The sequence below is a fragment of the Protopterus annectens genome, chromosome 4.part0 (assembly GCF_019279795.1).
Source record: "Protopterus annectens isolate FY-2018-M chromosome 4.part0, PAN1.0, whole genome shotgun sequence".
Taxonomy (NCBI): Eukaryota; Metazoa; Chordata; order Ceratodontiformes; family Protopteridae; genus Protopterus; species Protopterus annectens.
In genome coordinates, this window is record NC_056733.1 from 588,336,752 (window position 1) to 588,364,506 (window position 27,755).

A 27,755-nucleotide genomic window follows, 5' to 3' on the forward strand; every position below is an offset into this window, starting at 1 on the left:
TTGATGAATCTTAGAGTTAGTATATGTAGGTTAGCAGGGTGTTATGCCCGGGGGGGGGGCTACTACAAAACTTTGTTCAATGTCTGTTTTTCGAACATTTGTATTTGATAAAACAGACTTTGAACAGAGTGCTGTTCTGTGATTAGTCATGAATCCATACATGTAAATGAATATGCAAACTGCGTGATGTGTGTTTCTTTGTCTCTCTCTTTTTTTCTTTTATATTGATGATGATCTGTCTCTCATACTGGCATTTATTAAAATACTGTCATGAGCATATTGCCTTCCTGTCCATTAGACCAGTTTATCTTTTCTAGATTTTACTACTGTTTTTCTCTGTCTTTACACAGCCCCGTATCTGTTATGTAACTCCTATGTGTAGTCATTCTTTCTTATCTTTACAATGGCCCCTTAACGTTTTACAATCTTTAAACCTTGGACACATGACTGTTACATGCCAAAAATCGCTTAAAAATCTTTCTGCGCTTCCTTATTTCTTCTGTCTGTCTTTTCATGTCATGCCCTACCCTCACCTTGTTTTACACTGAATTCTGCTTCACTGGCTCTGCAGTTTAAGATCCAGCCTTCTACCATCTATCCATTAATGTCTTCTTTTCTTTTCTCTTTTTCCACTGTTGTTATTCTGTCTTCCATTACAGTCCCTCTATTTTGTGGGTGTATCTGTGAATTGTGGCTGTTGAGTGCTGTTGGAGGTACCTGACTTCACAAGAAGAACTCTCACTTGTCACCTCTGAGAAGGGAAGAGAGCTGATGTATAATCATTAATTGCTGTATTTTGTTAGAGAACTGCAGACAGTCAATACTCCAAGCTGCGTATTAATGATAAATCTTTGGTTTTGATTACTTCTCCTTTGCCTCGGTGAGAGAGACAGTTATTCAATCATCAGCATGTAACCATTGAGGAGGGTTGTTTTTGCATGGCCATAAACCTTATGGCTGATGTTGGCTCCCACATTACCACAAGGGCTTTTTCTATTCACGTGGTGTCTGCGCTTCCACTTACATGTCCCCTGAACGCTGCCTTCACTTGATTGGGATCAGCAGGCCCACATTTCTTGGTGGTATGGCCATTATGAACGTGCAAACCTCTGCTTGTGTGGAAGGAGTTGGCTGACCATGACCACCAAATCACACCCTGTAGAGTTCATTCAAGACTGCCTCATATCCCTTTGATAATCTAACTTTAGTCGTGTTTAGGCCAAATTTAAATCAGTAGAATAAACAAACATTACGTTTTACGTGTGCTTGTATTTTTCTGTTAGATGCATCACTGTCATTTCAAAAGAATTCCAGATGTCTGTGATTTCATAATAATTTTTATCTTGCAGAAGGGAAGACTTTAAAAGGTGTTGATGACAGTAATGCACTTGTTCTACCAGCAAAAAAGGAAAAAAGAAGGAAAATCAATGAACCTTTAGGCCCAGGAAAAAAACCTTTGACTAAAAAACAGAGGAAGCATCTGCAGAAAGTTTTACAGCTTAAGGAGAAGAAAGTTAAGGTACTGATATCAGTATGGATAATGAGTAAAAAAACTTGCCTGAAAATGTATTTTCGTATTGTACTTGGAAGGGAATTTCTGAAGGGGAAGGGTTTGTACATCTTATATGATTTACTGAACTTTCCATTGTAGGTCCACTGATGTTCACCAGCAAGTCAAAGTTCTATGGTAACAGGAGATTATGGGGTGTCTATTCACATACATCATATGTTCCGGAGCTGCAGTTTTAATGTGATTGTAAATTGGTGTGCTTTGTAGCCTTAGTAACCCCACTGTTATGATTTTTCTATTATTTTAAATGCACTTTGATTTTTTTTTCACTGTTCAAGTACCATTCCTGTATTTATTTGCTTTGATAAGTTATATGGACTGTTCTTGTGTCCCTTTAGAGACGACTTTGAGTTTTTCAGCAGTAAGTAATGCATTTTTTTTGCCTCACAGAATTTGGTAGCAGTCAAAGGAGTAAGTGTGTATCCATGTGTAAATCACTTATTTGCCAATCGAAAATCCATAGTTTAGATGCTGTAGTCACTTTGTTTAGTTTTTAAGTACCTTGAATGAAAATCTGTACAGTTACTAATTTCAAAACCCAAAATATGCCCACTTCATTACTCCAGCTAAGCCAGTGATGACCAGTGATGACTCTGTGGCAAACAAGGTACTCCCATGGAATTAGTCTTGAGTTAAGAAAACTTTATCTACTTTTAACATGGACTGTCGAAGCCGTTCTTTGGGCTTTGTCGTATCCATGTCGCTTCTAATCCCTTTTGCATAATTTGTTTGAAAGCTTGCAGAATCTTGCACAGACTCTCGCATCATGGTAGATGGTGTACAAAAAATGTTGTGTTTTTTTAAACCATTATAAAAGAGAGGACAGCTGGGTAAGAACTTTATAGCAAGAGATCTGATGTTGTCCCTTTCAATCCCCCTCACGGTTGGGTCACGGATCTGACTTGTATGCATTCTTGCAGGCTAGGATCCAAGTGCCGAGCTCTTCCAACTTCTCATAATGCTCTGTCCTCTGCCTAACTCCCTCAGATCTTGTTTGCTGCCAGCAGTGACAGATGTGGTTTGTGGAGTCTCGAGCACTTCAGATAGTAGTGGGAATCTTTCAATAGTTTTTGAATAATCTTTTGACCTTCTTAACAAATAAGTAATTTTTCTTGGATTCCTTCCAGTTTCCTCTCCTTCCTTAGTAGTGCGAGGTTAGAACTTCTTCCTTTTCTCCTTGTTCTTCTGCTGGGTTTTGCCTGTGCTTTCTTTTCTCTCTTTCATCTTTGGCCGTTGGCTGTGTGTGTGGTGTTTGTACTTAAAAAAAAAAAAAAAAAAAAAAAAAATTGTAGTTTTAGATATTTAGATCTTTGGCTAGTTAGTCGTTTAGGTTAGATTTACATTAACTCAGTATTTCTGTTTCTTGAGTGTGTGCTTTTGTTGTCTTTAGTTCCTTGCTGTTGTGTTTTTTTTAGGTGGGCGTGTTGTGTTCCCCCCTTCCAACTATATTTGATAAACCAGTAGGTTTTAAACTGTGCTCAGAATGCAGGCACAAATTCCCTCATTTTGATGCACACAAGCTATGCGTATACTGTCTTGGACCTGAACATCTGTAGTCGGTTATCTCCATTTGCGAGGGATTTAATCCCAAAGCTATTGCTGACCACAAAAATAAACTGATTCTTCATTAAAGGTCTTCTACCTGCTTCTTCGGGTCTCTCTCCAGGGGCTCAAACCCCCTCTAAGAGTGTGGCCAGGTCCTCTTACTCTAAGAAATGCCTTCACAAGTTCTCTAGGGCATCATAGGAGCTGCTGTCAAATTTCAAGAACTTCGGATCGGACAGGGTGGGATCAGAGACCTACGTCAGCACCGGTGGATCCGAAACACTCCTCGGATCTGAGCGGTATCATTCAAGTAGTCTGTTGTCCCAAAGCTTCGACTTTCACTTCAGATCCTAAGGCTTCGGATCCGACAGCTAGAGGCCAAGCACCGGAATTGCCTGTGGGGGCTGCTTCTCCCTCCAGACAGCAGCAGACACCCGTAAGGGATTCTAGGGTTAGGTCAGTAGCTTCTTCCAGGTCTTCTAGGAGCCTTTCAGAGGTTGACTTGGACAGGATGATCAGGAAGATCCTCAAGACTCTGATCCAGATGAGTTGTTTTTTCTGCTCTGTCCCCTCTGGGTTCTGCGAGAGTTCCCTTTTCAACGCAGTCTCCGTCTCCAATCTGTCCCTCAGTATTGGAGTCCTCGGATCATAGGGGTCGGATCTGAGGAGCTATCCTTCTTCTATGACTGTCGCCTTGACCTTCTCTGCTCTGATGTCATTGGATCTCAGCAGGTCATGGATCTGGGATGTCCCCATCGGATCCGGGGGGGAGGGGCTTGTCTCAGACTTTATCAGCACCATCTCTTCTTCTTGGTGCTTCGGCATTCGGCACTAGACAGTTTGGGTCTGGTTCTACCTGCATCCCATGGCTCGAGGGTCCCTATCCTTTCTTCTTCTGTTGTCTTGGCTCCTGTGGAACTAGGGAGGGATTGTCCAGGTCCGTTGGTAATCCAAGATGTAGAAAGGGCAGGGATCCAGTCTCTCTGAGCTATGACCCTTCCCGTTGACCTCCCTTAGATCAGAGAATTGAGCCTATCATGCCTGGCCAGAGTCAGCCCGTCCAAACAATTGAGCTTATCATTCCTGGCCAGTGTCAGCCCGTCCAAACAAGTCTCCAAACTCTTTCCTAGAGGGAGTCCCCTGTTCTTCTGAGACATCCCCTGAACAGCCCACAGAGGAGATCCCTCTTAAGAAGACATGCAAGAGGAGGCACATCGACTGCACCTTGGAGTCCATTATCAAGGACACTGACTTATATAAATAGCATGAGTAAGTCAACAAATCAAAAGCAATAGCTTCACTTTTCCAATAAGCAATAAGCAATCCAGTATACGAACACACTGACTTTGATGAAGGGGAAGGATCCCCACGGCCACCACTGGAGGATGTCTCCTTTGTAGAAATTTTAGAGATCCTGAGACGAGAGAGGTGGTTGGTCGGCCCAACCTCCTTCCTCTGAAGAGTCCGTTTCTGGAGGTTTTTGAAGTGGCCCCATCCACATCCTGGGTGACCCCCCCTCCCCCGGCGGATGAGCTCATGGATTTGGTGTTCTGCATGGCCTGGAAGGAGCCGGACACAATCCAACCGAACAAAGAGTTCACTAGACCCATTATAGAGTACAGCGCCCCTTTTGGTATGCATCTCACAAGACATCTACAACAACTGGAAAGGCAGCAGAAATACCTCACAAAGAGGATTACTGGCCTCAAACAGATGCCATATGCAGACCGTCTCAAAAAATTGCAGTTTTACTCTGTCGCATATCGCCTACTCAGAGGCGATCTCTGCCTAACATACAGAGCTATGTCAAACCCAGAGCTTTTGGACATGCTCCACTTAAATAAATCCCAATCCCTCCGAGCTACACGCTCTAGGGACCTAAACCTTGTCACCACAATAAACAGAATATGCTGGAGGGATAGATTCCTGTCCCAGAGACTTCCCACAGTCTGGAACAAACTACCTATCTGTATCAAACAAAGCTCATCATTAGCACTCTTTAAGAAAAATCTTTATGATTGGATGGGAGATAGGAAATTCACCCCGGGGATCACTTCTGTGGCTCTGCTCAACAGTGGCACAGGAAGATAATTTTCTTGGGTGGCAAAAGCCAGGGTACCGTTTGGCTAGGCTTATATAGGCCCTAGGGCCAATAGCTTAGTACCTACGTATGAGTATAAATGAATTGTTAGACTGTCTGCAGATATTGAACCAGGTCTTAATAGTACTGTCATGATTAAACCTGTAGTGGTACAAATACAGCAGCAAAATCTTTAGATATTTTAAATTTTAAAAATTGAAACTTCTGTACATAGGTGTCATGTGATTTGCTGGCTGTGGTCGTGTGATGCTTCATGCTGTTATTTAAAAAGTTAAAAATGTTTTTAGAAGTGTTTTGGCATTGAGAAAGGGAGTTTTCCAGAAAACTTTGCTTTTATTAATAAACTAAACTTGACTTTGGAACTGGGTTATTTGTCTTTATCAGTTAATCCAGGCCAGGCTTGCTTTTTCAACCTTGCCATATATCTCAGTATCACCATAAACTTGACAAAGTCAAATCTGTCTCCTCTTTCAATGTTTAGAATTCATTGAGGCTTCCTTGAACACTTTGAATCAGATTGTAGCTGTGCCCCCTCATCATGTACAGACATTGAGAGACCATATTCGAGCCATCTTAAGACTGCCATCTCCACTTAGTCCCATTAGCAAGGTTCTTTATGTGAGTGCTTCAATGGACCTTGGCTGTTCAGTGGTCTATTTTCTACCAATGGTCTATTTTCTACCAGCCTCTATCTGCTCCTATCAAGTTGAATTCAGTATGCAGAAAACATTTTCAGTGGTGGCTTCTGTCAAATGACCTGACAATTGGCAGATCATTCCTTCTTACTCCCCCCTTCTCAGCCACTGTAACCACGGTGCTTCCCAGTTGGGGTAGGGGGCATTTCGAGGGAAAGATGGTCCAAGGTATGTGGTCACACATAGAGACCAGATTGCATGTCAGTGTTCTGGAGATGAGAGCAGGCTTTCTCACTTTGCAAGCCTTTCAGGATGTTCTCTCTCCAAGACTTATTGAGATTCACACAGACAACATGTCAGTCATCTAGTACATCAGCAAACAAGGAGGAACCCACTCTTATCCCTTGTGCAGAGAGACCATGAGGGGCTGGGAATGGGAAGTGTCTTCAGACCACTTTTTGCTTGCAACTCATAATGCAGAAGTCCAGTGTCCTTGCAGACAAACTCAGTAGGTCCATCCTTACCCCTTACAAGTTGTCCCTCAACCAGTCAGTAGCAGACCTGATCTTCAGCAAGTGGGGCCTGCCATGCTGCGATCAGTTTGCATCCCCTCAGAACAACAAGTGCAGCAACTACTTCACTATGATCCCCTCTGTGGGGAAGTCCCCGAGTGACGCTGCAATTCAAGATTGGCCCCCTGGTCTCCTCTACACTTATCTCTCTACTCTTGATCCCAAAATATCTACAGAAAGCAAAATGTTTGAAAACCTCACTAATCTTCATTGGCCCCTCCTGGCGTTGTCAGATTTGGTTCCACTTTCTCTAGTCTCACCTGAAATATTCTCCATGGACACTGGAACCCAAACAGGACCTCTTTCTTCACCCGATGGAAGGTTTTCACCCCAATCTAATATCCCTCAAACTGACCACTTGGTTTCTCCATTTCCAGTAATTGTACAAAGGTCCAGGCTTTCTTCCCCTGTCTGAGATATTATACTAGCTTTGCAGAAGCCGGCTACCAAGAAAGTCTATAGGAGCAAATGGAAGAGATTTGTCTTGTGGGCATCCAAAGAGAACATTAATCCCTTTTCAGCACCAATATCACATATCCTTCTTTTCCTTACATCTATTTTCAAAGAAGGAGCCAGTTTCTCTACAATCAGACTTCAGTTGGTGGCAATCTCGACCTTCCATTCAGGAAATATGTTTGGTTCCTCTGCAACATCCAAATTGTGCAAGGCCTTCTTGAAAGGAATCTTCCTCCTCAGACCTCCAGTTAAAGACTCTTCCCCACCATGGGATCTTACTGTGGTCTTACAAGGCCTAACTCAAAAACCCTTCAAACTGGCTAGTGATTGTGACTTAAAGTTCCTTTCATGGAAGACAGTTTTTCTCATCATTACTTCAGTAAAAAGAATCCCAGAAATCCAGGCGCTGTCTTTTAAGCCTCCTTACATCATCCTTCATAAAGATAGAGTGGCTGTTTGTACTAATTCTTCTTTCATGACCAGGGTAGCTACAGAATCCAATCTCAGCCAGTCCATACAGCTACCAGTTTTCTTTCCAAATTTCTCTAATGAGGGAGAACATATGTTACATTTACTTGATATTCATAGACAGTTCTGTTACATTTACTTGATATTCATAGACAGTTATGTTTTTTTATCTTGAGAGGACAAAAACATTTTTGAAAAACAGACCAACTATTTGTGTCTTTTTCACATAGCCACCGAGGTCAGGCGGTTTCAAAAGTTACTCTTACTAAATGGATAACAGGCTGTATTACTTTGATTTATGCCAAGAACGGATTACATTTACCTCATCCTGCTAAGGCCCATACATCTAAGTCTGTGTCCACCTCATCTGCCTTTTCTTCTAGAGTTAGATTCTTCTATGATTAGATGGAATTACAATTATTAGAATTATTATTAGAATGATTAGAGAGAATTAGATTAGATATGATTAGATAGGGTTAGAGTCTTCTAGGGTTAGGTTAGATGATATCTGTGCTGCTGCAGTTGATCAAAAACTCATACCTTTGTTGCATATTACAAGCTGGACAGTATTTCCAGGAGCAGGGCTTCGTTTGGTTCTGCAGTGCTCCGGCATATCCTTCCTTGAGGCTACCCAGAAGTTGTATAGCAGGGGCTCTATCCTAACCAGGAGAGGGAATGAAAGGGACAATGTCAGATTTATAAGCTATGTACTTTACCATAATTTGGTATCTGTGTTGTCCTCTTTCATTCCCCCATCACCTTCCCTCCTAGCCATTCCCCTACCTAGTGCCCTAGAAGACCTAGAGAGAACTGTTTAGGAACTAATGTTCCTGGTTTTGAGCCTCTGGATTCTTAATTTGTAATTTTTTCTATTTCTGTACACACCATCATCTATTTGGGGCAGCAAAGTTGATCTGAGGGAGTTAGCCAGATGATAGAACATTATGCGAAGTGGGAGGAACTCGAGACTTGGATCCTAGTCTGTCAGAGTGCGGCTGAGTTGTATCCGAGGGTCTGATCCATGACCCAACCGTGAGGGGGAACGAAAGAGGACAGCACAGATGCCAAGTTGTGGTAAATACATAACTTATAATTTTTTTTTTCCAACAATTATTTGCAGCAAGGCAAAACTGACCTCCAAGAACCTTGCAGTCAGATGTTTGCTGCTATACCTTCTGGGGTATTTCACAGTAGGTATCTGTTGTTCTGCAACCTGTGCAGCTGGGGCACTCTCTTCTCCTTTTAGCTTCTCTCTGCCCTAACTGTTAATAATTATCTTCTTTAAATGTACATCTCCTGAATTTACATCAGGAATTTTGTCTTCTTATTTTTCTTTTTAAGACATTAGAGAAGGATGGAGAGATCCTGTAGAAAATATAGGGAGAGGGATTGCTGTATGAATAGAAGTTTCATAATCTGCTATTATATAGGTTACAGAAAAGTGTCTGCTGTATTGTCTTAGAATAGATCAGAATCTCTGAAGATTCCTGAACAGGGTTCCCTGTATGTCTTATAAGTAAGAGTATTATAGAATGATTTTCTTAATATATGGGCCACATGTTGGTGAAAGGCCAGGTTACTGTCTATGTATGTTCCCAGATTCCTGGTGAACCCTCCCCACGGCCAACTCTTAGTGGTGTTGTAGTGATGGAGAAATTGTCCTGGGTGCTGTTTTCCCAAAGGGTACAATAATGCTTTTCTTGGCATTGAGTTTTAATTCTTGACTTGGTCATTTGTCTGCGTTACACTCTCTTGTAAGATATTTGTGTCATGGAGGAACCTGTGGTAGCTCTCAATTTGCAGTTATGTGCGAACTTGGTCAGACAATGACCCTTGACATTAGCCTTTAGCCTTTACCTCTGAGAAGTAGATGCTAAATAGGAACAGTTGCAGCACAGAACTCCTGACTTTCTAGGTCCTGTCTGTAAGCCAGCTGGCAGTCCAATGAGTTATGTAGGGGTTTATGCCCAGTTTGGTAAGTTTGTCAACTATACCCAAGTTTAACTCTTTAGCCAGGTCCAGGTAGAGGTATGCACAGTTTTCCCCTCATTTATTGCCTTGGAAACCATCTCAAAGAACTCCACCAGGTTTAGTAAGCATGATCTTCCCTTGACAAAGCCAAACTGGGCTGGATCCAGTGTCTGAAGATTGTCTAGATCTTTGTTAATCATTTCCATGATAATTTGTTTCATGGTTTGCATATTAGACTAGTCGAAGTAATAGGTCTGAAATTTCCAGGATCATTTGATGGTCTACCTTTTTGAAGTGGGGAAACCCTTTCAGTCCTCCATTTTCATGGTACAAAGCCTGTTTTGAGACTATAGTTGAAAAGTGACTCAAGTGGTCCTGAAAGGTCATGTTTCAAGTGACTTCATTGTGCGTTTCATTCATTCGGTTTAAGTAGAAGTTCAAGGCTTTGCAGAAATCCATAAACTGGAGGATGTACTCATCCTCTTCAGAAGGTTATATTGCAAGTATTCTGTAGTGTGGCCTGTTTTATACGAAATTTGACATAGTGTTTGGCCAAAAAGAAAGCTGTTTTTCCACAAGCTACTTTTTCTATGTGGAGGATGAAGTGCAAATTTAACTGTAAAGGTTGTAGTTTTGGAAATGTCTCATGATGGTTTTGTGACAACTGCATACAACACATTGATGTGACAGATTCCACAGTTTTGTCAGTGGCAGTTGTTAAGCTTGGTATGTTTAGAAAAAACTTCAGATTTTTCAAGAGCCGTTTTTAACATGTGGAACTGGATGTGTCCCTGTCTTCAGTTGTGTGGCTTAGGTGAATGAAGCCCTGTGACCCAGATGACCTGAGATTGATTAGCTGCTTGGGTGCTGGAGTAGTTGGTTGAGGGAGGATAAGAGTGAGTGACTGATACTGTTTTTTCTGGGGGAAGGGAGGAGATCCAGCCTGCTACAGGGCCGACACCTGCTGGAGCTAGAGGTGCATGATGTGAAACACTGTGGGTCAACGTAGCTCTGCCAAGCTGCATCCCTGCAGTAGCCTTTATGAGAATTTGAGCTGGAACTTCTTCACCAAAAATGAGTCCAGCAGATACTGTAAAAAGCAGATCAGTTTAATAGAAAAACACCACAGGATAAAACAACAAGCTAGTTTTGCCTCATGGCTTCATTACTTCGGTGTATAAGCCAGCGCATTTAAAAAAACAAGATAATGAGCAATTGTGACATCACTTGAACTGTTTGCATAGTTGAAAATGACATAGAACAATTTGTATATTTACTTGATTTGTTATGGGGTTAGACACTGTTCAAGGACCAATTTCAGAATAATTTATTTATGTATGGATTTGTTTGTTTATGGGGGTAGGACACTGATCACAAAGGACCAATTTCATTTCCAGTCTGAGTGGTTACAGAGATACAAGAGCAGTACAATCAACAGTAATGACCAGGCAGATACAATGTCATATTTATCACTGTTGCAGTATTCTTTACGTCTGGGATATTGTGCAAAGGATAGCCAAATGTCTGTTTAGCATACTAAACCCTGTATATCTTCCAAGTGCTGTGTTTCAGAGTTATGTCGTACATCCAAGGTGTAAGGTACATATGTGATGTACAAGTGCCAATTCCTCAAAACTTCTTTGCCACCAGTCCGAATGCTACTTTGAATTTGGTCTACAAGTCGTTCACTAAGTTGGTTCAACTTTCAAGCCTTCAGAAGACAAGTGCCCTGTAGGGATCTCTTTCTCCCTCCTTTTCTTCAGTGGGTTTGTCTTTTTACATGGCAGCCAGGAAGGGAAAATGTGAGTGGGCGATACAGATTGCCCATAAAGATAGACTCAAACAGTGCCTTTTTGTTTGGGAGCTATGCATTACCATAGTCAGTGTGTGATCTGCTAGTCATTTTTCCCCCAAGATTCTCCCCAGTCATTTATTGTCCCTTTCCATTTACTTGGAAAACCAGCATCTAAAGTTGTTAGCTCAGAGTACCATGGCCTCTGAATCTGTCCACCCTGATGTTCAGCTGCCGCTTAAGAAAAAAGCCAAAAAGGCACACACTCTGATTCTATGGCTGTTCATCCTCCTCCAGATGTCTCTGTGCTGTTTGGATGAAGAATCCGAGGACTGTTCAATGCCTAAATCATCTCCCTCTGTTGCAACCCCCTTGTAGGCAGGCACAAGGCTTCCTATCCACATGTCCACCAAGGCTGTTCCTAGATCTGCTGCAGATGTGGAGGGGGAACTGTGGCTCATTATATCTGAGGGCCTAGGGGGATTCCCCAAATTCTTGTTAGGGAAGCGGTGCCTGGTACCCTCACTGAATATAGGCAGGAGTCTGAACCTCCTAGATTGGTTGGTTAAAGCTGATATTCCTTTAAAAAAAAAAAAAAAAAAAAGCAGAAATCCAAGCATGCGGCCCCTGGGATGAAGGATCCACATAAGGTATGGCAGGTGTATACTCAGGGGCTTTGCAATGCCCTTATGGCCCTAAAGCCACCCTCCAGTAATATATGATGTCCTTCCGTATCACTGTTGCAGTATTCCTTACACTAGGGATCCCTTACCAAGGGCAGCTCGACATCCTGCCAGTAGACCAAAGCCTTAGGATTGCTAGTATGTTACATGTCACACACATACTCTGTGATCATGGTATAAGGCATAAAGGTGACGTATGGACATACATACCTCAGAACTGAAAAGTTCAAGGAGGAAAAACAGTCCAAGGATAAAAGGAGGAACATGTACATTCAGAAGGAAAAAGGAAAAAAGTGAAGAAAGAAGGGGAGAAGGAAGGAAGTAAATACTGCAACAGTGAAGGGAAGGACATCTACAATTATGGTAAGATTTTACACAACTGTACTGTGTCCTTCCAAATCACTGTTGCAGTATTTAGGGCCAATATGTAAGACTGGCCAGAATGGTGTCTGATTGTGCGGATTTTCTTAGTGAATGTGAAATATTAAAAAACATGTTTTGTAAGAGGGGGCACCCTGAAACCTTTGTCATAGATATCGTTAATGAAGTTAAGACTAAAAGAATGAATGGTCATTTTCTTGCACTACTAGGGCAGGTGTCCACCAAAAGTCATAATGACTGTAAAACTTTAAATTTTGGACGGGTGCTTACCCTTACCTACACATCCAGTTTTTATGACATTAAAAACATTAATGTTAAGTTGTCAATCTCGCCTTCATTCTTGCTTGATGGGTTCGGAGCCGATCCTTCGGCTCCGACTGCACTGCTAAGCTCGAGAGTCACTTTTACCAGCTCGAGGCAGCCCCATATCCCATGATGCAAGGCGGTAGTACCCAGATCTCGCTTGTGCTTCCGCTATGAGGTCCTCCTTTTACCAGCTCCTGGTAAGTGATTCACTTTTTGGATATTTAAGCCCCTTTTTGTTAAAAAACCCTTAATTGTTAGTTATTAGTTAATTATTTACATTTTGTGACAGAAAATCCCTGTCTCTTCTAATTTTTTTTAGTCAAACTTTACCCATCCCATCCCCTCCCTGTTAGGGTGTGTGTTTGTTTATAGGAATACCTTTTGGTATTTTATTTAAGTTAATTTTTTGACTGGTGTGTGTGTGTGTTTTTGTAAAGCACCATGTCAAAGGAGAGGGTCTCAGGTTTTAAGAAGTGACTCGTGCTGTCAGAAGATGTCTCTGACAGACGGTCACACTTCTTGCCTGTATTGCCTGGGGCCTCTTCACCTGCAGGACTCCTGTGCTATTTGTCATTCCTTCAGCCAGAGAGTCCTGCAGGAAAGACGCAACAAGCTGATCTTAGGGGCTTCTTGCCGGAGGGCCTCCGCAGTCGGCTCCATCTAAATCAGCTAAATCTTCCAAGGCCCAGGCTTCTGTATCAAAGCCTGCGGCCTCGGCTCCATCGTTCGCGGATCGGCTCCGGCTGGAGCCGATTCTGGCTTAATAGCCTTCGCACCGATGGCTATCGGTGCCGAATCTGTATCGACACTTCGGTGTCGGCCCGATCGGTCCGACACCCATGTGGCTGAGCATCGTGTCGGCCCGATCCGGCTCCGACACCGCTATTTGGTGGCTGTATCGCTCCGGCTGAGCCGACATCGAGGCTTCCTGTCGGCTCTGAGAAGTCGGCTCCGACAGGATCTATAGTATCTGTTCCGATGGCTCATTCCAGGAAGAGGTCGAGGTCTCCTTCCTTGGAGCCGATACTTTCGGCCGCTTCACCTCTTCTTTCGAACGGAGCCATCGGAGCCGATCTTCAAGGTCATCCAGACTGTCAGATCATGACCTAGAGAGTGGTCAGTAGATTACTTAAGTCACAGGTACTGGCCCAAATGTTACATAGTCCGCCTCAACAGATGACTGTTGGTCCACACCCGTTACAGTTCCTCCTTCAACTCTACCCCAGAGCTTGGAGTTGGAGTCTTCGAATGGTTACTGCTACGGCTGGAGGACGGATACCCTCTTCTGTTCCTTCAGCTTCTACTCTTATCTCCTCTTGAGACCTTCCTTAGAGGGATTCGTGGTCGGGCTTCCATGGTCTCCTCCGAGGGGGTGAGTGGCATCGACCCTTGTCCCAACCCGCTCCCCTTGGAGCCTCGGCCTTGGTGAGCTCGGCTCCGACATCTGCCTCGAGACTTCCCTTCGTGGTCCCTGGAGTTCCTAGCTCTTCGAGCGGTTCTCTCGGACCTCCCTGGGAGGGGAGCATTCGAGGTGATGAGTGTACTGGCCACTGGTATCAGTCAGCAGTCTGTTCCCATAGCTCCTCCCTCTATAGTACCTGTTGACATCTCTGCCACTTCTCTTGCTACAGGACCCAGAGATCCTCCGCCTCAGGTTTCCCCATTGGGAATTTCCCTCTTCCGAGGATTCTCCTGATGTTTCGGAGATCCTCCTAGGAAGAGGACTTGTAAGAGGAAGCATGTAGACTCCCCGAGTCTGTCACTTGATACTGACTTTGATGAGTCAGAGGGATCCCTAGATCCCCTCTGAGGATGTCTCCTTCTCAGACATCCTAGAACTCCTTAAACAGAGGGGAAACTGGCCCACCAACAATCCCTCCAAGGATGAGTCAGTATACCTAGAGGCGTTTGGATCTCGGCCTCCACCTCCTGGGTGTCTCCGCCTTCGACCCCTTATGCAGGTTATTGCACGAAAGGTGGGCAGCTCCTGACTCTGTAGAGCCAGTCCCTAGGAGGCCTTCAAAATTTATCACGGCCCCGTGTGACAAGCAATTCCTCACTAAGGGTGTCCCCGCTGATGCCATGGTGGTGGCTGCGGCCACCAAAAAGGAACTTGCAGATCCTTCCGTGCCCGTCCATCCTCCTAATAAGGACTCTAGGACCATGGATAGGTACGGTAAGCGGATGTTTTCCTCAGCGACCTTTGCTATGCGTTCGCTGAATTACCTTTGTCACTTCACCAGACTCCAGAGGGATATCCTTAAGGAAGCATTGGGACATATTGATGGTGGACCCACACATCAGAGATATAGTTGGTGACAGTCCCCGTTTTAGGTATAAGAACAAGAGAAACATCAAAAGGTTACTATGTGACAGGGTGACCAACAGTCCAGAAACCGTACTTTCGTATGGTACCACGAAGTGTGGTAAATGCAATTTTTGTGATTTTTTATTTGTGAGGATTCAGTGTTCATACATCCCAGCACACATATCCCATACACTTTCAAGGTCAGAGGTGATTGCATGTCCAGGGACCTTGTCTATTTAGCTGTCTGCCTTGTTTGCTCGTCGTTTTACATTGGTAAGACGAATAGATGTCTGAGAGATCGTGTACGGGAACATCAGTACAATATTAGGATTAAGAATTGTACCAATGCACTAGCCAAGCATGTTATGGACACCAATTGCACACATACATTTAGCTTTAGGATTGTAGAGAAGATTAATGTTACTAGTAGAGGTGGTGATATCTGGGCCATTACTGAGAGTAGAGAATGCTTGGATCTTGAAGTTGAGGTCTGACACGGTCCCTGGGTTAAATCTAAGGGTCTCTCTGAGACCTTTTAGGATGAGGAGATTGAAAGTCAAATAAAGTTTGTACTTAATGTTTTATGATATTAGTTAGAAGTGTATGAATATGTAGTTTGGTTTTTATGTTTTTAACCTATTGTGTTATGCAAGTGTCTATGCAAATATGTATGTAGTAGATTTTATTAACTGAGTTGGTTGTTAAGGAATGAACTTGTTGTTAACAAGCTTAATTGATTGTGTTTTCCGCTTTTTAGTATTTAAGACTCATTGATTTTGTACTTTGTAGTGAGTCTGATGAAACCGCAAGGTGAAAGCGCTAACTCTGGTACCTGCTGTAATAAAAGAAATGGATTTTTAAGTTGGACGTAAATCTCTTTTTTGGACTAGCTGAGCTGACTGAAGGTTGATGAGATTTATAAGTGACATTTCATTTTACTACCTTTTAGAGCTGTGTTTCGCCCTAATCCTTAGTTACATTTTTATTATATTCATTGCTGTTTGGACTGGGCGTTTACCTTGTTCCATATCTTCTTCTATGACCTTTGCTATGCGTTCGCTGAATTACCTTTGTCACTTCACCAGACTCCAGAGGGATATCCTTAAGGAGCTGGGTGAAGTAGTTCAGGATCCTACAGCTGCAGGGGCTCAAGAAAAAATTGCTTCGCAGCTAGGAACCCTCAATTCCATTGCAAACTCCTCCATGCGGCTAATATCTTATGCTGCGGATGGAGCGAGTAGAGCAGGTACAGGTGTGGCTCTTAGACGCCAAGCCTGGATGCGGCTATGTGATTTTATGGATCCCTTTAAGGCCCTTCACAAATTCTCCCTTTGATGGGTCAGCTTTGTTTGGCCCTCAGGTGAAGGAAACCTTGACCAGGTGCGAACAGGACGGCAAGACTCTTTCTGCTGTTGGAGTCCGTTTTTCCACCCCTTCTAGACCTTATCCCAAAGGACAGAAAGGTGGGAAAATGTGGTTCCGTAAATCCCAAGGAGTCACGCGGGATTCACGTGGTCAGTTTACCCCTAGAGGCAGAGGGGGTAACAACAACAGACGCCACTCTAGAGGCAGAGGGGGTCCGAAAACCAGGGAAACAGAGAGCCTCTCTCTGACAAGCCCTTTCAGCATCCCTGAGATGTTGCCCGGCTGTCCCTCCTTGGAGGCAGTCGGGGGAAGATTATCACTGTACCCAGAAGCCTGGCATTCCCTCACTCAAGACAGATGGGTACAGTCGATCATATCCAAGGGTTACATAATTCCTTTCGAGGAAAGTCCCTTCCCCTCAAATTCCCTTCCAGATGTACCACCCGGTCTAAGGGAAATTGCAGAGTTAGAAGTCTCAAAACTACTGCAAAAAGAGCCATTCAGCCAGTTACAATAGACCATTCAGAGCCGGAATCTACTCAAGGTTCTTTTGGTCCCCAAAAGACGGGAGACTGGAGACCAATATTGGATCTCAGCAGACTCAACAAGTCTGTCAGGAAGACAAGATTCGAATGGTCACTCTTCAGTCAATTCTGCCCTTCTTACAGAAGGACAACTGGATGTGCTCAATAGATCTTCAGGATGCACTATCACATCAAAATTCATAGACGCCCAGGAGATTTCTCCGCTTCGGCTGGGGTCCAGTCATTTCCAGTTCAGAGCCCTGCCCTTTGGTCTCACTACAGCCCCCAGAGTGTTCACCAAATGCATGGCAGTGGTCACGGCTCACCTGAGACGCCAAGGATTCCAGGTGTTTCCGATCTCGACGACTGGCTCCTGTCAGCCACCACCAGGCATCAGCTTGTACAAGCCAGGGATTACACAATAAACCTTTGTTCTCATTTGGGCATCTCAATCAACTTCAAAAGTCATCCTTATCGCCCTGCCAGTCTATTACCTTCATAGGCGCAAACTTAAACACTGTTCGATGTCAGCTACCCTTACAGATCAAAGAGTTTCAGACATTCAGAGTCATGTCAGGATCATTCTGGCCAACAAGAAAGTACAGGCCAGAATGGTTCTAAAGGTATTAGGTCTCATGGCTGCGGCCATTACTCTTCTTCCCTGGCTCGATTCTACATGCCTTCTTCAGTGGATGCTGTTCACACAATGGTCATACCAGCAACTTCCAATGCGTCACCAGATTCTGGTGACACAGACATGCAAAGAGCATCTTGCTTGGTGGATCACATCTCCTCAGGTTCACCAAGGCAGGTACTTTGTACCCCCATCCCCGATAGCCACTGTCACCACGGATGCCTCCCTGATCGGGTGGGGGGGGTCATTATCAGGGCAGGATGGTTCATGGGACGTGGCAGCCGTTCGAGTACCATCTGCACATAAATGTCCTGGAGATGAGAGCAGTGCTTTTAACGTTGCAAGCCCTCAACGACTTTCTTCCCGTAGGGACAATTGCAGTCCACACAGACAACATGTCTGTAGTTTGGTATATCAACAAACAGGGCGGAACCAAGTCCTACCCCTTGTGTTGAGAAGCGCTCAGACTATGGCAATGGGCGATCTCCTCTCATCGGTTTCTGGTAGCAACGCATATCCCTGGGAAAACCAACATTGTAGCGGACAGATTGAGCAGAGCTATTCTCATGCCTCACGAGTGGTCTCTCAAGCAATCTGTAGCGGAAGAGATTTTTCTGGAATGGGGTCGTCCATGTTGCGATCTTTTTACTACTCCCCAAAACAGCAAATGTCCAGACTTCTTCAGCCTCTTCCCTCTATCAGGCCATCCCCCCAGAGACGCTCTGACCCAGGATTGGCCCCAGGGACTTCTTTATGCCTTCCCTCCATTTCCTCTGATCCCTCAGGTTATCCAGAAAGCTACCGTTTTGAGAGCCAAATTGATTCTCATTGCCCCTTACTGGCCTCGACAGGTTTGGTTCCCGTTCCTCCATCATCACCTTTTGGTGCAGCCGTGGCATCTGGACCCAGTGCCAGATCTTCTGATACACCAATCGGGTCAGCTGCACCGGTCAATCCCTTCTCTCAACCTCACAGCATGGTTGCTCCACTTCCTTCCTTAGCCAGGCTTCCTTTGATCTCTAACCCAGTTAGAGACATCATAGTAGCTTCGCTAAAATCCTCTACCAGGAGGATTTATACAAGCAAATGGAAACGTTTCTCTTATTGGGCTAAGGCCAAGAATATCGATCCTTTACTGCCCCTGTTCAGGCAGTCCTGGACTTCTTAGCAGAGATTTTTCATGCAGGCTCCTCTTCTTCCACAGTCAGAGTTCAGTTGGCTGCTATTTCCAATTTTCATGTCGGGATAGCAGATCATAATATTATGTCCCATAGGCTCTGCAGGGCCTTCTTGAAAGGAATTTTCCTACTAAAACCTCCAATCAGGAATCCTCCTCCTCAGTGGGATCTAAATTTAGTGCTGACATCCTTGATTCTTCGGCCCTTCGAGCCAGCTGCTTCTTGTTCCCTGAAATATCTTTCTTGGAAAACTTTATTCCTAGTGGCTATTACATCGCCAGGAGGGTGTCTGAACTTCATGCTCTTCGGTTCGACCCCCTATTTGGTTTTTCACAAAGACAGAGTATCTTTGAGAACTAACCCAACCTTTTTGCCTAAGGTCGCCTAAAGAACAATTTGAATCAATCCATTGATCTCCTGTATTTTTCCTAACTATTCAGATAGAGCTGAACAAAAGCTACATTATCTTGATGTCCACCGTCAACTTAGATATTATTTGGACAGAACAAAAAATTTAGAAAATCTGATCAACTTTTTGTTTCCTATGGATAATAAAAAGGCCTTCCTGTTTCTAAAGTGACTTTGTCTAGATGGCTTTCTTCGGTCATCTCTGAAATTTATCTGCTCAGGGGAAAACAGCTGTGCTCAAAACCTAAAGCACATTCAACTAGGAGCTTAGCTACTTCTACAGCTTTTCAAGCTAGACTTCCTTTAGACACTATTTGTGCAGCGGCCACTTGGGCCACTCCTCACACTTTTGTTTCCCATTACAAATTGGACTTGGCCTCCAGGGACAGAGCCAGTTTTGGCTCTACAGTCCCCAAGAGTTTGTTCCATTGAGCCACCCAGGATAGAGGTGCTAGGGACGCGGTCCCATCAAGCAAGAATGAAGGCGAGATTGACAACTTAACATTAAGTTATGTACCTACCATAACGTTCCATGTTAGTTGTCTTCTCTCGCCTTCTTTCTTCACTCCCTCCTTCCCCTGGCCTGGACAGACCTTGTTATAAGAAACTGTTATGCTGAAGACCATTCAGACCTGGTCCTTCTTCTATCTGTAAGTTTTTTCTTTCTTCCTTTGGGAAGTATTTTATGCTTGGTGCTATTGCCCTTTGTCATCAAACGAGATCTGGGTACTTACCGCCTTGCATCATGGGATATGGGGCTGCCTCGAGCTGGTAAAAGTGACTCTCGAGCTTAGCAGCGGTGGAGCCGAAGGATCGGCTCCGAACCCATCAAGCAAGAAAGAAGGCGAGAGAAGACAACTAACATGGAACGTTATGGTAGGTACATAACTTCTTATTTCCAAATATTGGAAAATATTTGATGTTGACCCTGAATTATCAGGGAAATTTGGTATTGAACCGCAAGTGGTTTACAAAAGAGACACTTCCCTTAAAGGACTGTTTGAAAAGCAAAAAATTTGACACCCACAATGGTGATACTTTTAAGTGTGGGAGGTGTGTGCCCAATGCCCTTATGTTATGGACAGAGAAAAAATCAAGCTCAAAAATTTTGGATATATTTCCAGTTCAAAATGGATGTACTGTTACACTAAAGCTGTTGTGTATTTGGCCTTGTGTAGATTCTGTGCAAGTTTCTATGTAGGTAAAACTAAGAATGCCCTAAGGTTAAGGATTTATCAACATTTATATGATATCAGAAATAAAAATGAAAAGAATGCATTATATAAACATTTGGTTAGTGAACCTACCCATTCCTTCCTGTTCTTTATATTGGAACAGGTAGATCTGGAACCTCGTGGGGGACCCTTGAATGAGTATTTGGAGTTTGTAGAACTCAAATGGCAAATTAGGCTTGATGCTTATGCTCCTGGGTTAAATGATAGAATTTCTTTATCTTCTCTATTGAAATTAAAATCTATGTATTTTATTTAGTTATATACACTGTTTAGGGATCTTTTAAACTTTTTACATGTATTATTGTTTTATATTTGGCTTGTATTAAGTATTTGCAGCCTTGTTAATGGGGGAAATGATGCAGTTATTTGTGATTGGGTAAGCAATGTATTTAAACAGGTGTTAATTGCAGTATTTTGTATTCTGAGGAAGTCATCTACCAGACGAAAGTGCTTAATACTGCTGTGTTTGCTTGCACTGCTTTACTTTGGATGAACATTGTCTGTATTTTTTCTGGATTTGGAGTTTTCTGCTTATAAAGGATTTACCATCTGCCAAGCGTCGCTTTTGTCTTGCAACAGCTGCCATTTATTTTTCACTGTTGCAGTATTTGTTACACTAGGGAGAGTACAAAAGCCTAAGAAGAAAATTGGGAGGAGTTTGTGCCAGCCTATGACCGGAATCTTTGAAGGCAGCCACCTCCTCTAGCAGCAGGTCCAAGATGCCTAAACCTCCATCTTTTTGCTTCAGTCTGAGCTGAGCAGGCTCCCCCAGCCATTATACAGTCCTCCTTGCAGGACCTGATGAATCTGATGCAGGATTTCATGCTCTCACCTAAGAAACTGCAGCCTCTTATAGATCAGGCATTTGTATTGTGGGGTCCAAAGCTAAACATGGGTGAGGGAGATATCCTCCACCATCCCATCCTTGAAGAATCTGATTTTTAGACTCTGAAGAGGAAGAACTGGCAGGTGCAGACTAAACATCCATCTCACTTTCTTACATACCAGACAGAGGGCACCTTATCCTCTATTTCCCCAACAGGGGATTTCTCATTAAGAGTTCTGTGGCATCCAGAAAAGATGCAGAGAACTTATGGGACTTCCAGAGTCTAAATCCTTAGCTGTTGCTCCAGATTTAGATGCTTTGGTAGGTGCTGTCACAAATGCATGTTTTGGGCTAGAGTGACAGTTTCTTGCATCTAGAAAGCTTGACCATTTCAGTAGGGAAGCTGACTTCAGCAAATATCTGATTGAGAACCCAACTGTTGATCCAGTTGTGGTTTCCATGGGCAGCAAGGGATCCTGTGGGACTCCAGTTAAGAATCACATTTACTTTGACGCTGAAGCAGAATACTTGACTGACTGGGGAGAAAGTTTATACCTTTGCCACATTGACCTTCAGGGGATTGAATTGCCAGGCTCATATGCTGAAGCTCTAAGGAACTCTCCTGCAGTCAATCTCCCAGTGTTTTCCCTTACCCTTCAGAGCAAGGGGACAAGGATTCTGTTTACCCTGGACGTTTGGAGACAAATTAGATTTTTCCTGGAAAACACTACAGAAGTGAGAAAAACAGACCTTCTATTTGTACCTTTAAAGTGGGTAGGCATGTGTCAGAACATACCACGTCCTAATGGCTAGTCCACTACATCTCATTTTACTACGTCTTGAATTGAAAGCCGCACCAATGCATCTCGCTGCATGTCTACTAGAGTAACAGCAACAGCCACACCCTTTTTGGGGGTTAGCACTTGCCATTTTTGCAATGGCTACCTGGGCACTTGTTTGCACTTTTTTCCAAACATACCCTCAACATTACAGCCACAGCCAGGACAGATTTTTGCCCTGGCTATCCTACAAGGGCTATTACAACCTGTCACTTCTGAGAGCCAGTCATCCCACACTGCATAAACATTGAGAACCTTCTCAATGGTTAGCATTACTGCAACACTGAACAAAGTGAAGGACGTGGTACATTTGTGTGGAAGCTTACCATAGTTGTAGTGTGAGTATGCTCATTGTTGTAGTATTTCCCCCCTTTTCCCATATGTGTTTGAGTTTTTACCATCTGAAATTGGGGTTGATACACAAGTCACCTTTTATTCTGCCTTCTCTCATCTTGGAAGCTGTCCCTCTTCCTCAGGTTTGTTTAGTGCTTAGAGGGAGAGAACTTTGAAGATTCTTCTGCTTGCTTTCATCTCTGGGAGCATTTGACATCTGGGCAGCCAGTGCTAGACTTTTTCTTCTTCAGGGCCAAGAAAGACCTAAACATGGCATGGGTGTATGCCCCTATTGTACACAGCTGTCCTGGTGTGTGGATGGGGGCATACCTGTCCAGTTCAGACAGGGAAGGATGAAAAGCTCTGGAAGCTGGGCTTTACATCAGGCCTTCTGCAAGTTCTAAAAGTTAACACTATTTCAGCAGTGAGCATGCTTGAACATCTACAGTTGTTATAAATTCCTAGACATCTCTACTTTATTATTGGGTGGTGGTTTTCATGTAAGAAAATATTTCAACTGGTGTCCTGATTGCACATATCTTTTAACATAATAGATTATGACATTGGGGTACATCACGTGATTACTGTCTAGGCTTGTAAATGCATATTTTTTTATTGGCATGAGTTAAAACTGACCTGTTTTAATTTGTGGAGTTTTGATGTTAAAGTGAGTTACCTTTTTTTTCTCTTTTTGTAATGTTGTGTGGTGGTTTCAGTTTTTGAGATGTAGTTTGTCTCTGTGCACCAGCATAAATGTGGCCCATGTGTCCTGTTGCATGTGCACACAGGTAACAGATCTTCACATCAGCCAATGGAAGAGTAATTAGGCCAGAAGATGGAAATGTGTCTTGTCTCTCTTGGCTGCCTACTTGATTGCCACATAGTTAATTTCTTTCTCCCCACTGATGGAGATCAAATGGGTGATTAGGGGCAGTGGCTCAGTAGTTGGCAGGCATGGGGAACAGATAAAGGAATTAAAAAAAAAATGTCCTTTGAAAGTTAAGCTTTATGAGAAATAATTTGCTGATGAATATGTTGATATTGTATTCTTTGGTGTTCAGATTAGTTCATGGCTAAACAAGTATAAATCCATGTCCCGGACATCTTTAGTCTATATCCCTCCTATGATGGCTAGTGCATAGAGTGGCGAATGCAAGGCATGCCTACATGTTTCACAGTGCATGAAGGCTGCCTTGCAGATGTGGTTTGACAGAGCCAAAACATATCCCTCATACAAACTCTGCATACTGTAACCTCTCTCTCTCTCTCTCTCTCTCTCTTCTCTCTCTCTATATATATATCTCTATCTCAGCAGAAGCTTAAATTGGAGGAGAAGGAAGAGCCACCCACTCAAATTTCCTGGGTTAATTTATGAAACTGGAATATGGGATGGTTTTGAATGCTGTTGTAAGGTCTGTATATGTGATGTTCAACATTTTGCCTTTGTACATGGTTTCAGTAACGTTTTCAAATAATTCAGTCATCGTAAGTACACAGGACCTGCCCTTGATGAATCTGAACTGGTTTGTTAGAGAGTTTGTACATTGTCTGTATCCTTATTTATTAATTCCATAATGATTCTTGTCATAGCATTGCAGATGAGAATGGTAGGGCTTATGGGTCTATAACTGCCTGGGTCTATCAAAGCATCACCTTTGTGCAAGGGAATGGCTGTAGCTGTCCTCGGTTCATTTGGCACGAACCCTGTTTTGAAGCTGATATTGAGTAGTTTTTGGCATCTTAACTGGCCCCCATAGACCTAGTGTTATTGGCCTAAGGTAGAGCCTTGAGAACTTGTTCTTGGGTGATTGCAGGGGTGTGTGTGTGTGTGTGTGTGTGTGTGTGTGTGTGTGTGTGTGTGTGTGTGTGTGTGTGTGTGTGTGAGTGCAGTCTGAGAATATTGGATGAGTGAGGGAATTTGAAGTTTGAGCTACATTTGTTTTAGTAAATTGGTTAATATCCACTGTGTCTATGTAATATCATTTAGTATTAGCTCTGCACAGTACTGGGGATTGTTTCTGTGAATTTTAATGTAATTAAAGAAGACTTTGTGGTTATATTTTGCCTGAGTATCTACTTTAATCCCTTATCTGTCTTTGTCTTGATCAGGGTATAGAGTTCCTAGTTTAGCAGCAGTGTTTTTGGCACCTTGAGAGAGAGATTTATTTTTGCATACAGTGAGTGTTTTTCTTTTATTACAAAGCCTCTTTGTATGCAAGGGGCTTCAGAATTTAGCCAAGTGTGAATAATGAGGTATTGGAAAATGCTTCTAGGCATCAGTCTTGTGGTGAATATGGTCGATTTATGGTCTGACGTAACCAAACAAGAAGTTAGTTGGTAGTGAACAGAGCTGCCCCATATTGGTAAGGACCAAGTTCAGGATTTTATGGCCTCTGGATGTGTCAGACAAACTGGTCCAGGGAGTTTGCATTGATCAAGTCCAAACATTTCTGTACATGCATGTTGAAGTCTCCTAGGAGAATGGTGTTTGGCTTAATCCATAGGAACTCCATACTAGTTAGAAGTTATAAGCTGAGGGGAACATAAGGAGGTCCTATAGTTAAGTACGATACAATAAGGTGTTTTTGTTAAGGGTAAGTTTTAAGTAGAGGAGTTCTAGATCATTAGCTTGTCTAACAACTTGTCTGTAGATGAAGTTTCTTTTAAGAATCTGGAAATGCCACCTCTTTTAATGCCTTTGTCTAATGTGGTGGGTCTGAACATATGATGCTTATTGAAACCCTGCACTGGGAGTGCTTTCAGTGGTCTTGAACCACATCTCTGTGGTGATACATATATTAACGTTTTCCAGACTAAGGAGTGCTTGTTATGTTTGGAGTTTTTTGTTGAGGCTCCCAGCTTTGAGTGGCAATACCTTAATATTTCCCGTATTCTATTTATTTATGATGGAAACTTCAGAAAACTAACGTTGCCTAATAAAACATTGTGGGGGTGGACAATGATTTAGTCAGTATAAGAAAGCCTTGGAGTAGAGTTGCAGGTCACCCTTGGCAAAGCAGTAAATGGTTGGCAAATTATAGTTAATGACAAAAAATCTGAAGCAAAGGTAACTGAAGTTTTGAATATTGTACAGGGGATAAAAGAACTGGAGGTAGGATCTTTAAAAAGAGAAAGCACAAATTAATGGAAATAGATTTTGTGGGAACAACCCATACAGAGTAATCAGGAGAAAGGGGTGAGGTTTAAGGGAAGACAGGAACTGAGCAATTTATGCAATGTTGGAGTGAGTGAAAGTTGTTAAAACATGTGTACTGCATAAAATAAAGATGGTCTTCAGGTGGAAGTTTGGAAACTAGGAGGGAAGAAAGTGATAAAGATCTGGAAAGTTTTGTTTAACAGTATTTCAAAAGAAGGAGAGACACCAACATCCTGTAAGAAAGCTGTGGTGGCTGTAGAACTAAAAGCCTGTAAAGACTCATCAGATCCAGCTTCATATAGGCCCATTTCAGTTTTAAATCGGTTATAAAGTGTTTATGTTTATAATGGCTAAAATAATGGTAAAGATGATAGCAAAATTGATAGATATGGATCATTGTGGTTTTGTGGAGTTAGGGCAAACATTTGGCAGTATTAGAACAGTGGTGATCCAGAGGGAAGCTGAATGTAAGAAAATAATGCTGCCATTATTGGGTCTTGATGCAGAGAAAGCATTTGACAAGAGTAAGCTGAGATTTTATGAGTAGGGCAATGAAAACATTTGCATGTCCTGATAAAATAATAATGTGAATTAAAAGAATATTTAAGGGATCAGAAATATAAAAAAAAAGTGAGAGAGTTGCTATGATAAGTTGTGTTTGAACAGAGGATCCAGGCAGGGATGTCCTCTTTCCCTTTTGTTACTTGCATTATGTTTAGAATCATTGGCAAAGAAAATAAACTCGGAAATTCAAGGCAGACCAAGTTTGCAGAAGACTGCAAGCTGGGAGCCATTATTAACTCCCAAGTGATGTATACATCCTACAGAATGGCCTCACTGAGACCATTGACTGGTGTTGAAACCATGGCCTTAAGCTTAATGCCAAAAAATGTGTTGTCATCCCCTTTGGGAAAAACCTCAGTTCCCACTAATTACCACATCAATGGGAGCCCACTGAAGGCATTATAAGAGATCTGGGAACACAGGTTGACAGCAGCCTTTCCTTCAACCACCGCATTGCTACTGTAGTCAGAAAGTCCTACGTGGCACACCTCATTATCAAGGGTTTTGCATCCAGGAAGAGAGATCATCATCTCTCTCTGCTCTTCCTCATTAGGCCAGTCGTTGTCCATTTGACATGTACCTCACTAGATACATGCAACAGCTGGAAAGGCCACAAAAGTACCTCACGAAGAGGATTCTAGGACTTTAACACATGTCCTACACCTACGCAGAACGACTCAAAAAAAACTCTGGCTATTCTCTCTCATATCATCTACTAAGGGGTGATCTCTGCTTGACTTACAAAGCCATGTCTGACCCAGCTCTGTTAGAAGTGCTACGGCTAAAGAAATCCCAATCCCTCCTCACCACACGCTCCAGAGACCTCAACCTCATTACCATAATCAACAGAATATGCTAGAGGGACAGATTCATAACCCAGAGACTGCCCATGCTCTGGAATAGACTTCCCATACATGTCAAGCAGAGCACTTCACTGGCCGTCTTCAAGAGAAATCTTGGTGAGTGGGAAATAAAGTTCATCCCAGGGATCACTCCAGTGGCTCTACTTGATAGAGGCACTGGGAACTAACGTTTGGTGGCACGATTCCAGGGCACTTCTATGGGCTAGGCTTATAAAGGCTCCAGGGCCATTAGCCTAGTACACACCTATGAACATATGAAAGGATGTAATTGGTATGATGTTGCAGAAAAGTTGGGTTTATTTGCATATGATATTATTTTGTACCCAATGGAATCAGAAAAATGCATCTCATGATGTGGAACATTCCGAGACATTTCCAGGCTTTTTTGCGTTATAAAATTAATGAAGATAAAATAAAGCCAATAGCTATAAACTTGAAATGAATGAAGATAAAACAAAGGCAATAGCTATAAACTATGTACCCACACATGAACTGACTAGTGAAGAGACTAAACAAAAGATAATACAAAAACTGAGAAGCTGGAAGTGCTTGTCTGTGGATATGGGGAGCAAGATACAAGTAAAAATGTTTTTAGTCCCTTTAAGTTTTATACACAGGTCAGGCAGATCTTTTTTAAATTCCTTTATTGGATTATCACTTATGACACAGGCAAACTTTTATATTTATGTAAAAGTAACCAAACTGTATTAAGAAATGTATATTTACAAACGTTATACTAGCTCATGCATATTTTTATCAACAAGATGAGAAGCTGTGGATAGTAATTAATAAAGATTTGAAGGATTTTATCTGGGAGGAGAAGGCAAGAGTCAACTGGGCTAAGTTGATCCTCCACTTGAACAAGGTGGTTTAGGATTACCCGATTTGAAGGTACATTTTAGAGCTACACAGTAGGCTCTCATATACATAACACTAGCATAAAGCTATAATTCAAAGTGGAAAGAGATGATGATGAAGTGGGGGGATGATAGAAGAAATAAGGAAAATTTGGGATTTTGGACCCAGATCCTTAAGGAGAAT

At 42.7% G+C, this 27,755-nt stretch overlaps 1 protein-coding gene across 1 annotated transcript in view; it reads left to right on the plus strand.

Annotated features, from left to right (window-relative positions):
* The window catches only part of DHX37 (DEAH-box helicase 37), a 1,097,190-nt gene that overhangs the window by 44,072 nt on the left and 1,025,363 nt on the right, over window positions 1-27,755 (plus strand). Inside the window, exon 3 of the mRNA XM_044068525.1 lies at window positions 1,350-1,519. Within this exon, the coding sequence (XP_043924460.1) occupies window positions 1,350-1,519 (170 nt within the window). The remainder of the gene's footprint in view (window positions 1-1,349; window positions 1,520-27,755) is intronic.